Genomic DNA, 12,320 nt, shown 5'->3' with positions numbered 1-12,320 from the left:
GCAACAGTTCAGCATGGTGGAGGTTCCTTGAACGTTTGGGGCTGCATTTCTGCAAATGGAGTTGGAGATTTGGTCATGATTAATGGTGTTCTCAATGCTGAGAAATACAGGCAGGTACTTGTCCATCATGCAATACCATCAGGGAAGCATATGATTGGCCCCAAATTTATTCTGCAGCAGGACAACAACCCCAAACATACAGCCAAAGTCATTAAGAACTATTTTCAGTGTAAAGAAGAACAAGAAGTCCTGGAAGTGATGGTATGGCCCCCACAGAGCCCTGATCTCAACATCATCGAGTGTGTCTGGGATTACATGGACAGAAGGATGTGAGGAAGCCTACATCCACAGAAGATCTGTGGTTAGTTCTCCAAGATGTTTGGAACAACCTACCAGCCGAGTTCCTTCAAAAACTGTGTGCAAGTGTACCTAGAAGAATTGATGCTGTTTTGAAGGCAAAGGGTGGTCACACCAAATATTGATTTGATTTAGATTTCTCTTTTGTTCATTCACTGCATTTTGTTGATTGATGAAAATAAACGGTTAACACTTCCATTTTTGAAAGCATTCTTTGTTTACAGCATTTTTTTCACACCTGCCTAAAACCTTTGCACAGTACTGTATGAATGTGTGTGTATATATATATATATATATATATATATATATATATATATATATATATATATATATATATATATATACATATATATATATATATATATATATATATAATAGTACATACTCAAATTCTTTTTTGTAAAAATGTGAAAATGTCACCAATGAAGGAAGTGTTGTATGCTCTTATAAACTCACCAAAAAGTTGCCTGCATACAGTGGCATCTAATGCCAGTTCTTCTGCATCATTATTAGAGATTATGTCAAGAATCACAACTGCTTATTCACCAAATAGCAGCTTTGTCCATTTGTTATTGGAATAGTAAAGTAAGAGTAGGCTTGCCAGATGTAAATTAGGTAAGAAAAATTTGCCACTTGAGGTTTGCTTTAGTATATGATAACTCATGCTAGAGATTGCCCCCCAAACCCTCCTCCTTCTTTCTCTGGAGCCAGTAAAAATATTAATATTAGTATGAAAGAATAATATTTCATAATTATGCTACTTATATAAGGTCAAAGCTTATTAAATTCACAGATCACATTCATGCTTTGAATATTATTGATCTTCACTGCTGCCTACAGTATCAAAATATATTGCATCATTTTATTTAATATAAAATACAAATCCACTTACCTTACATAATCCGTACTCCTGTTAGTTTGCTACCATTTCCTGATATTTTGTTGAAAAACACAGAGAAAATTTCCAGTATAGTTTGCACTCCTAGGTTCCCATTCTGAAACCTTATAAAAAGAAGTGGTGCAGGAGATTTTCTTTTTAATGTCTTAAATTGATAGTTCCCAGCCTTTATTTCTCTAAGATCCCGCAGTGTACCACAACAATAGGTGACTCTCTGCCACACACACAGGCCAAGATATTTACCCTCTTATACTTTACTGATGTCTTGACAAAGGTGCTTTTAAAATCATATTTACTATCAAAACCATATTTGCTGCTAGTGCCATTACACTGCCTGTGTTGTTTAAAGCCGAATATGAAATTAAAAGGGCATTTCAAAAACAGTCTGTTTGTTTTTTTATTAAATTAAAGTAATTTTACGAGTGCCTAAATTTCTTAATCATAAAATTACTAAGCATTTTTTAGGCATAAATAATTAACCAGTAATTACCAAAATACAGAATTTGTCACGGTAGATATTTTTGATAACAAAATCTGCTCACTACTCACTTGTGTTAAGGATTACTTTTAAATTAAGCACACATTAATTAAGAATTTCTAAAAATAAAAAATGAAAAGTATTTTTTAAAAAGGCAGAATTAGTTGCTGCGGACATATTTTCATAACCTAATTACAGAAGCTACTTTATTTTCTGAATGAGGCACTGGAGTGTTTTCATCTGCAATGGTCAAATTTAACATGCAGGGAAATGCAAATGCTCTTTCTTTCCACATACAGCAATCAAGTCAGAAGAAAAGACAAAAACACCGTATAGGGCTGTGTCAGCAGTCAAGTAAGCTTCGGAAAGGTGGCCAACTCTGACACTTGTGGAGTTTTGTGGCAGCAGTTGTGTGTGTGTGTGTGTGTGTGTGTGTGTGTGTGTGTGTGTGTGAATGCAACCTACCATTTTCTTCATAAACTGTCAAATCTTTGCATCATGCTAAAACAATTAAGTTCTTTATGGCAGTGTGGTATGTCACTTTTCACTTTTTCTTGTTGGGTCATAACGAGCAGACCATTCTCATTCTAAATATACTGTACATTAGTAGCTGTGATGTACATTGATTTTAATGCTGGGTGTAAATGTAATCCACCTAAACTACTGAATATATAGATACAATCTAAATGTAAAACACACATTAAAGGGAGTTTTGGGAAAGCTGGCTGTCATTGCTGGTCATATGCAACATGTATGGAATATCAATAAAGCAGGCCTCATAGACTTTTCATAAGTTTGGCATTTCTGCTGTAGCTTGAATTTTTTTAATTTATTTTTAGAATTTTAAGAATATTGTTGCTATTTTTCTGCTATAGTTTGTTGCAGCATCCCCAGTTAAATAATTACTTTTCCCAGTATTTTGAAACCTTGTGTTGAAATATGCTATATAACAATTATGTGAACACTCATTCAGCTTCTGCCCTGAAGAATTCCACCACCAGTTCTGTGTATGAGGCTACCTTGATCATAACTTTCAAAAGTCTGTGGAAACCCTCATTTCTACTTTATATTTTAAATTTCACGATTTTATTTCTTTTAGAATTTTGTCTTGTGTTCCTCTTGTAGTAGTATTTGTTTTGCTGTGCTGTCTGTTGATACTTACTGCTCCTTGACTCCACAGTGGATTCTGTTAATTTGTGATTAGACGTCAGGGCATCAGGACATTCACACGCGCATCCCAATCATTTGAATTTCTTCCTATTTTTTTATCTTCTATCTGAATTTACATTATCTCTTGTGTTTTGTGCAACTTAGTAAAGCACCCTGAGATGATGCTATTGGTGATTTGTAAAATACTGGTTTATTTATTGATTGATTGGTTAATTTTGGTGGTAAAAATCTGAGAGGGAGAAAGAAATAGAACTGTGAATGTGAAGAAGAAACTGAAGACATGCACATAGAATACAGTATGATGGAGAACAAAAAGGTCATTTTTACTTTGTGTGTTTAAAAACACAGTGTGATCATTAATGTGAAAGGTACAATAAAGCTGCTTAGATATAATTATTGTGTATGTCTTGGAAGAGTAATTTAATCCTAAACTGATTTTGTGATTTTTGGATACTACAATACTTTATCATAACATTTCTTTTCTACTGTTTACAGATCTTTGGCTTCTTGAACTTGATCCTGTGGGGGGGCAACTGCTGGTTTCTTTACAAGGAGACCCCCTGGCACAAACCAGCCACTACTCAGGGTGCCACAGAAGAAGGAACTCCCTAAGGTTAAGAAATTTGAATCTCAGAGGTGGTGTGCCCAGGATGCTCATTCCTTCCTTCCAACATAAGACGGAGGCCAAGTGTAAAATCTTGGGGACACAAGCCAAAAACTGACCTGTACTCCTGTATAAATGGCTGCACTGATTGTTGTTTTTTTTTTTTTTGCAGCCACATAATTCCAGAAAAAAAAAACCCACCATAATAAAACTGTTTTCTTTTCTAAAAAAACAAGGACTTTGCAAACAAGGCCGTGTGCCTGCAAGAACCTTTTGGTTATAATAACTCCCAGTAACTTTAAGTTCATAGCTTTGCACTTCAGCAACACTAGGAGATTTCTCTGTGATGTTGGGCATAATTTGCCTAAAAAGTGCTCTGAAATTTTCATTGTTATTTTTTTGGTTTTTGTAGTGGGGAGCTTATTAATGTTATTAGCACTATTATTCTTTTGTTTCACATTATATCTGTAGAATAGAGTGAGTACAATTGGATCATTCTGTACTGAAAAAACATTAATGCAGGCTTTGGGGAGGGGGTAAAATGCATTTTTAGGCAGCTTTCATACACTGTTTTCTTGGGTTTTAATGGTCAGGGTGCAAGGCACTAAACTACATTTTCTTATTAAACAAAATATTGTTTACATCCTGGTTTTGCATAGGTATACTGTTTCTGGAATATTGGAGAAAGGTTGAGTCAAACACAATTGTGCAGCCAAATAGTTTAAAAAAAAAAAAAAAAAAAAATTGCTGACCAATCAGCTAATTCTAGCATTAAGCTAACATTGACTTTTCTTAAAGAGCAGAGTGTAATTGTTATATGTATTGAATTGACGGCAGAAAAGGGTGCAGCTCGCTAAAATAAGGTAAATGTGTTTCCTATTTTTAAAAAAAAAATTACATCACAACCCCTTAGTCACTATGTTTGAAGCTACTAGGCTGGTTTCCATCTGCATGTTTTTTTCATAGTCTCATAGCTGTCCAAAAAACTCCAGTTGTGCACATGCATGCCATTACTGTTTTTGAGTATTGCCACTCTGAACTGGATTTATGTCAATTATCAAGTGTGCAGGGGTTTATTCTGATTCAGATGTTATATACTGTACATTTAAAGTTGCCAATGGTAATAGTTAAATCAGAGTGAGTGTTACTAGATAGCCAACATGTGATTGTGTATGTGTGCATTCTTGTTATTTAATTATTTAGCTGACGCCAACTGGAACTGTAGGTCTGAGAATTAGTGCCAGACTAGCTTTGATTCACCAGGATGTTCCCTATTAGAATTAATTTCAGATGTTAACAATTAAGGCAGGTTGTGTCACCCTTAAAAATAAAGTGTGGTTTGAAGTAATTGGCTAGTTTTACTTTGTGGTCATCTTATATAAACTGGCATCTCGTTTTAGAGCTAAAAAAAAATGAAGGTAGTGGAAGACAAAAAAAAAACCTAACTGTTGACTCTAGTGACTCCAGTCAGGCTGGACGTGCAGAATATTTGCATCATGTTAAATTACCAAGATGAATTTAAATAATATGTAAATGCCTTTAAATGTATTATTAAATGTCTAACGTTATATATAACTAATTTAGTCCATCCACTTGCAAGCCTGCTGTGTTCAATTGGAGTGTCACGGGCATCTGAAGCCAAATCCAGCAGCATTGAGCATAAGGCCTGGACCAATTGCCAGACCACTATGGGACACAATCACTCTCATGTGGTCAGTATGGAGTTGCCAGTTAACTGAACACACACACATCTTTGGGAAGTGAGAGAAACCTTCATATCAACCTGAAAAATGTGAACTTTTTTCCCCCTATTTTAAAGTGTGCATGTATCTTTGACCAGCTCTGATACAATGAATGCAGGTATTGGTTCTCTCATTCATTCACCTATTCTGTAAATTTGCAAGTCACCCTGTGGTGGAAGGTAGAACAGAATGTGGTTTATTTTGAAGCACACTCCCCCATCAATCCAGGTTACTTCAGAATCTTAATTTAAGCTTACTTACATTATATGTCTTTAGGGTTATGGGACCAAAGAAACTAGTATGTAGCAAATGCATGCAGACTCTGGGAACGTGTGCAAGCTTGAGAAAAATGACATAAAGGACAGGATTTTAACCCAGTCTCCTTGAGCCATGAGGTTACATTTTTGCCTAAATGTTATGATGTAAACCTACAGTCTCTTCTGCATTTGAATATGCTTAGCATTACATACGTGAATGGCCTACACAGGAACTAAGTGAGAGCTTTTAGGACTGGTATACCACTTAAAAAGATTGCTGCACTATGTGGAATGCAGCTGAGCAAACTAGGACACAACAAAAATTCAGAAGGTCAAGCAGGTGGGAATAGAAGAATTCAGGTAGGATCTTGACAAACTTGGATGGTATCCACTTAATTTACTCCTTTTTGTGGGTTCTAGGCATACCAGTTTAGGTTAGGTAGACCATATTATTACAGAGGGAAATTTGGCATTGACTCTAAATTCTTTTGTGAAGTTTTTCTGGTTCATAAGACCCACCATGTGCCCTTTATTTTTAACTCCCATATATCCGTATATTTTTACTGGTTATACCAGTTTGTACTGCTCACACTTGAAACTGGTTGATAGTGTTTGTATGTCCTGTAATTGAATTGGGGCAATGTGAATATACTATATATACTGTATGTTGCTGGTTTTCTATAACTTGAAACGTTTCTCTAACCTTTCACATTGCTCTGTAACTCATTGCTTGTGCTTAGACATCTCTTGTCAGTATATAGGTAATAATGCTAAAAATGAAAGCTGTGGACAGCATTGTGATGGTGGCCCAGTTCAACTCTTAGTTGGTTGTGGTCGTGAAGAAGTTTCAGCTTAGTTTTCCGTAATGGTATTTGGCTTCCAGTTTGCCTTGGTACTTCCCTATTTGCACTTCTTAATGTACTGATGCATAAGAGCGGATACTGCCCAGAAGTATAGGATTGTGCCCCTCACTACAGGTTGTTTATTTGTGCTGAGTGTGGCAAGTGACACTTTTTGAGTGAATATCCAGATAATAACAGCAATTTGATTTTTAGTTAACCTAATATAAAATTATATAAAAAATACTAAAATACCACTGGAGTTGAAAGCAGTCTGGACATGTTATGTGTATATTTACAACAGCACTGCTGGAAAGAGCTTCTCTCCATTATGATCAGGATGTGCCTTTCTGGAAAGTTGCACTGATGTTCTTTGGAACTGACATCTTTTGGATAGGATAGTGTTTTGCTAGATGACAGACCTCTCAGCAGAGAAGAAATGTTACAAACAGTAGGATACCACTTGTTCAATGATAAAGTCCCATCAGATCTGCTTACATTTTTTTTCTGCATGGAGTTAAATCAAGATGAAGAGCTGGTGTTATTGCATAGTTGCCATATGCCTTCCTAAACTGACAAAATATAACCTGCTGTAGCACTCAGTACAACTTTCATTTGAAAAAATGAGGAAGCAAGGCATGTATTTAAATGGGAAATCTACTTTAAGGTAAGATCCAGCCTTATGTTGAATGTTGTGCTGGCTTGAAAAGCAAGAGGTGCTAAACTAGATAGCCATCTTAAAGATGCTTGATACTAGGCTGTGTATGCACTATATGCCTCACCCAGTCCTGGACATCTCTTTGATTGAAACACACAGTTTCATGGGATATGTGTTTTCAGGAATTTTCAGCAGCCAGAAAGTAGTGTACAGATGTCTTATTTAATGAGGGCAACCATCCTGAAAAACCTCTTTGGGTCATGAGGGCGATAGAAGAATGATATCTATTCATGACTAGTATCAAGCCAACTTAATCTAGTTTTGGGGTGAAGATTCTGAAGTACAGCCTAACAGAATCAATCACAAGGCAGGCGACAACCCTGGATGGAGTGGGAATAATCTGTCATAAGATATAGCCAGGCACACATGCACAGTCTATCATACCAGGCCAGTTTAGAGATGTTGATTTAACTAAAACAAGTGTGTTGCACCAAAGTGACCTGTTCAGCTGAGTTAAAGAAAATCTGCAACACAGGAACTTAACACAGTTTCCAAGGGAGTGCAATAACTGCACCTTAATAGGCTTGAATGTAAGAACACTTTCAAATGGTTTTATGTCTACAAGTTGATGAGGTAGGAGTTGCATAAAACAAACTGTGTCTGGTCACTGGCCTAACCACATATGTTATGGGTCCCTTATTTGTTCACCAATGACTGCTAACATAAGCCATCCTTCCCCTGTAAGTCTGCTCCCAGCACAAATCAGAATTTGACTCTGCCTGAAATTGCCCTTGGCTTAACCAAAATATATAATGTTTTTGAACACTAGTTCATCAGACAAGAATGATCTGCTCCTTTCAACAATACTTGAGCATTTCATATTGCCCTCTGGACTTATTTTACGTTATGTCAATTTACTGGTGTTTAGTATATTACTAATGTCCACTTTAATCTAGGTAGGTTTCCAAGCCACTTTCCATAAGAAATAACCCACTTTTAAATATCCTTTTACATGGTGCAGTAATCAGTACAGATGTCTCAGAGGCCCAGGAGACTGAATTAGAAGTCTGACCAGTTTGTGTTGATCTGGTCCTTGTAAGGATTTTCCTAACACAAGCCAGATGTGTATGATAGGTGTGTTGGCAGATCTAAATTGACTTAATGGGTATGCGTGAAGTTGAACTCTGATGAGCTGACACTGTATTCAGAGCTGGTTTCTGCCTTTGCCTGACATTTGTGGCATGATCTCTGGCTCCTTACTGAATATGTTTAATCTGATTTTAGGTTTGTAAAGTGGACAAGTTACTTTTTACATTCTGTAATGTATGGATGGCATGGTGGTGCAATGGTAGCGCTGCTGCCTCGCAGTTAGGAGACCTAGGTTTTGCTTCACGGGTCCTCCCTGTGTGGAGTTTGCATGTTCTCCTCATGTCTACGTGGGTTTCCTCCCACAGTCCAAAGACATGCAGGTTAGGTGGATTGGCGATTCTAAATTGGCCCTAGGGTGTGTGGGTGTGTGTGTGTTCTGAGTTGGGCTGGCATCGTGCCCAGTATTGGTTCCTGCCTTGCACCCTGTGTTGGCTAGGATTGGCTCCAGCAGACCCCCATGACCCTGTGTTCGGATCCAGCGGGTTGGAAAATGGATGTAATGCCTTTCATAATCAGTAGAATCATAAACTGTGTTCTGAAATGGTAAAGACAGACTGGTAGTTGAATAAAATATTCATTTATTGTACCTGGGCTGATACTCCATGATAGAGAGAGCAGCTCAGCAGTTCAAGAGAACCTCTGAGTAGAGTTGCTACTCCTTTGGTTTGAGAGGAGCCATTTGAGGTGTTTGGCCGTGTTGGAAGGATGCCCACCGGGCGTCTCTCTAAAGCTCCTCTGGTCAGAGACAGTGTGGCACACTGGACAGATTATATCTCTCAACTGGCTTGGGAACTCCTAGGAATTCTCCAGGAGGAGCTGGAATCTGTAGCTGATGACTGGGAAGTCTGGGGTGACCCGCTTAGCTGGCTGCCACCGCGACCCTCAAAAGAAAAAGCATTTAGGGAAATCAAGATGAGATTATTTTATCCATTTATTTTTACTTTTCAAGGGAGTCAAAGCCCAGAAATGAGATAATATACATTCACCCATAAAGCTTTAAGTTTTCTTAAGAGTTTTCTTCCAATAGGCTGTTTCTTGTTCAGAACTAACAGAAGATGTCTAGGCTGACATCCATGACAATTCAACTTGCTACTCTTTACCTGGAGGATTAGCAGATTTACTATAAGCTACTTAGTCATTGTACACCTCATCCTTTTAACAAGAGAAAACCCAGCAAACTCATTTATGACACTTGTGCCGGTGATCTTATCCATTCAATCACACTGTGGGAGCAGAAGTAAGGCTGGAAATCAGTATGCTAAAATGTTCTTTCAAATACTTATCTGCCACAGTCTAATACAATCACTGCAATTGATACCACAATCCAGCCAATCAATTTAACACATCTACTTGTGCTGTAGAATGTTGATTAAAAAGGTAAATTTGTATAGCAACGATGACTTCCTGGTGGCTTCTGTTTAACTTTGGACATGCAATACAGGACACTATAATATACATATATACACATATATATATAATCTGTGTACTGTAATACTTTGTTTTATTTAACATTTTGTAACAATCCAAGTTGCCTACTGAAAATCAGGATTGTTTATATAAATAAAGGCAGCTTTGTCTAGAGCTTAAGTATTGTGCCCCTGGTTTAGTGCTTGATTTCTCAGAACTTGCCTGAATGTGCGAGTTTGTGTCTGAGTGCAAGATGCCTTTGCGACACAATACTGAAGTGTAGTTGAGCACTAGTACACTTAGTGTTTATGTCTCCATAGGTAACTGAGTTGGGTTGCTCTGCTTTGGTGTACTGTAATTTGTGTCTCCGCACTTGACTGACATGATTGATTAGTCGCATGTATTGTAGATATTATTTATTTAGCGTTTGAATTGCCTTTAACTCATTCATGAACATCATGTGTTCACTTGTGTTTTTGTATTGGCATCATTTTTGAGATATTTATTTTATGTGAAATTTTCACTTCTGTTAAAGTAAGCAAACTGGGCTTTGCTCATTCACAATGGTGTAAACCACGAGGGCGTCTGCGCTTGTAGCCCCTCGCGGCCAGTCACGACGTCCACTGCAATCGAGGCTCTTTCTGCTTTCGTTTATCCGGGACAGGTCGCTCGCGGTCTCGGAAGTGTCACTGTGGGCAACACAGCGCCTGCGCAGAAGAACAAGTCGCACTGGTCAGCGGGAGACTAAGCCAAAACAGTTAAGAGCTAATAAGTCACTGAACGTTGCTTGTCACATCGTGCAGACCCGTTAGATACAACACCCACCTCGAAGCGTGTAATATTTTTACAAAACCGGATTTTCAGAGGTCTAGTGTCTGCGTTCTCAGAGACTTGTGTATACTGTATTCCACAACCGCTTCTCCTACATTATAAGATAAGTCACTTGGTGGTCAGGGTCTCACTGCCCCATGCCCCAATTTCTTTGAATGTTGCTGTCAAAATTTTAAGTACCCTACTTTCTTCTAAAAAGTGTCTACCATGACATTTCTTCCAAGTACACCGACGCCTCACACGGACTCGTTTTTGTACCTCGTCCCTCAACAAATGCAACTAATACGCTTGTAACAGCTGATGCCACTAAAGCCGACAGCAGAGGGCAGATATCCGACCCGCACGAGGATAGCCGTTTAGCGCCGTGGGCCTGTTACATGACCACGAATACGTCACTTCTCTCTAAGAAGCGGAGAAGCCGAGAAGCGGGCTCGTTCGCCCCCGACCCCTTTAAAGTAGTGCGAGAGTCGTGTCCGGGTGCGCGCACGCAGGGGCGGTAGCTTCCCGCGGGAACGCGACCGGTGACGTCAGGGGCGTGCCCGCGTGGTGATGATGGCGGTGCGTGCACGCGCGGCAGCAGTAATGGCTGCTCTGGATCGGCGGGTTCCGAGCCTCGATGAATTTGCGGGCCAGAGCTGGAGCTCCTGGGTTGAAAGAGCTGACATTTCTGTAGCGGATGGTGAGTGAGTCACTCAGCGACAATATAGATGGGGTTGAGACATACCGGAGGCCGGGTGGAGGTTTATTTTCGCAGAAAGCGACGGTGTCCCGATCCCTTAACCCAAACAAAGGACCCGCTGGGTCCTAGCGCCGGCCAGATATAATGCTACCAACCAGGGGGGGGGATTCCCCCGGGTCTCAGTGCATCCGGCTCACCGCTACTGGGAGGGGGCAGCAGGGTATGGAAAGTTGCCACAAGGCATCCTGGCATACAAGACAAGGCTTGCTGGTGCAAACTTCATGCATAGGTGGTGTTGTCAGCAAAGGAAGTTTGGAAAAGCACGCATTGTGCAAATTTGTGTGTTCGATTTTTGCCTTGTGGCGCTTTTTCAGAAAACGGTGCTTTAAAAAAATGAAATTGCTCTCTTTATTCTACCCATATCAGTTGAATGACATTAAATGATAAATAAACCTGTTTTTTTCGTGAAACAGTGTAAGATCACTTACTCCATGTTGTCAGGTGTTGGCACGCCGGAGTGATATGATAGCAGCTTCGTTTAAGTTCAACGAAGAGGCAAAGGCATCCTTGTTCGTTCCTCATGGCACTTGGTTGGGCCAGAAAATAATTACCCGAAATTATAAACACATAGGTTTGCCGCGAATTGAGTTCATGGTCTTGAACAGATTTTGATCGATAAACGGGCATGCGGGGGTTGTCTGGTTTTACACATTCCTACAGAAGAGGTGTAAGAAACCAGTATAAAGTAGCGTCATCAGGCCATATTCTGTGCTCTTTTAGCTGTACGAGTGATGTGGCAATTATAAAACAAAAAGGTTGATTAATATAGTGCCATTAACCCGCAGGCACCATGAAAAGGCGCTTTACAAGCAAACTACATTACAATGAATCTGTTGAATTCGTCTGCAGAAAAAAATTAAGCACCACTAGATGTAGTCATAGGAACGCAGTTTTCACAGATCCTAGGAAGATCAGGGAATGAACCTGACATCAATGATAGAGAATAATTTAGAGTACATGTGGAGAAATCATTTGGCAAATGAGAAGCTGTAGCGCAGTAACATATGGTGGAGCCCCTTTTGGTGTAATGAGCTGTCATGCGTACTGCCCTTTCAGTGAACTAAATGAGCCACCCATCATTCATTCATTTTCTTACCCAGCTCAGTTCATACCCACTTCTGGGATGTATGAATCCAGTACCTGTCTCTAAAGCAGTGGACCTGAGGCAGAACTAACCACATGTGGGGTGCC

The 12,320-nt window shown here is 39.2% G+C and overlaps 2 protein-coding genes across 2 annotated transcripts in view; both read left to right on the top strand.

The window, feature by feature from the left end:
- The window catches only part of LOC114648204 (synaptophysin-like protein 2), a 42,930-nt gene extending 38,075 nt beyond the window's left edge, over positions 1–4,855 (top strand). The window contains exon 6 of the mRNA XM_028797095.2: positions 3,399–4,855. Within this exon, the coding sequence (XP_028652928.1) occupies positions 3,399–3,515 (117 nt within the window). The 3' untranslated portion in view covers positions 3,516–4,855. The remainder of the gene's footprint in view (positions 1–3,398) is intronic.
- Positions 4,856–10,880: 6,025 nt separating this feature from the next.
- The window catches only part of LOC114648203 (ataxin-7-like protein 2), a 53,896-nt gene continuing 52,456 nt past the window's right edge, over positions 10,881–12,320 (top strand). The window contains exon 1 of the mRNA XM_028797094.2: positions 10,881–11,069. Coding sequence (XP_028652927.2) covers positions 10,940–11,069 — 130 coding nt within the window. The 5' untranslated portion in view covers positions 10,881–10,939. The remainder of the gene's footprint in view (positions 11,070–12,320) is intronic.

This window comes from Erpetoichthys calabaricus, chromosome 3 (assembly GCF_900747795.2).
Source record: "Erpetoichthys calabaricus chromosome 3, fErpCal1.3, whole genome shotgun sequence".
Classification (NCBI taxonomy): Eukaryota; Metazoa; Chordata; class Cladistia; order Polypteriformes; family Polypteridae; genus Erpetoichthys; species Erpetoichthys calabaricus.
The sequence above is the reverse complement of the archived record's forward strand: the minus strand, read 5'-3'. Positions and strand labels throughout refer to the sequence as shown.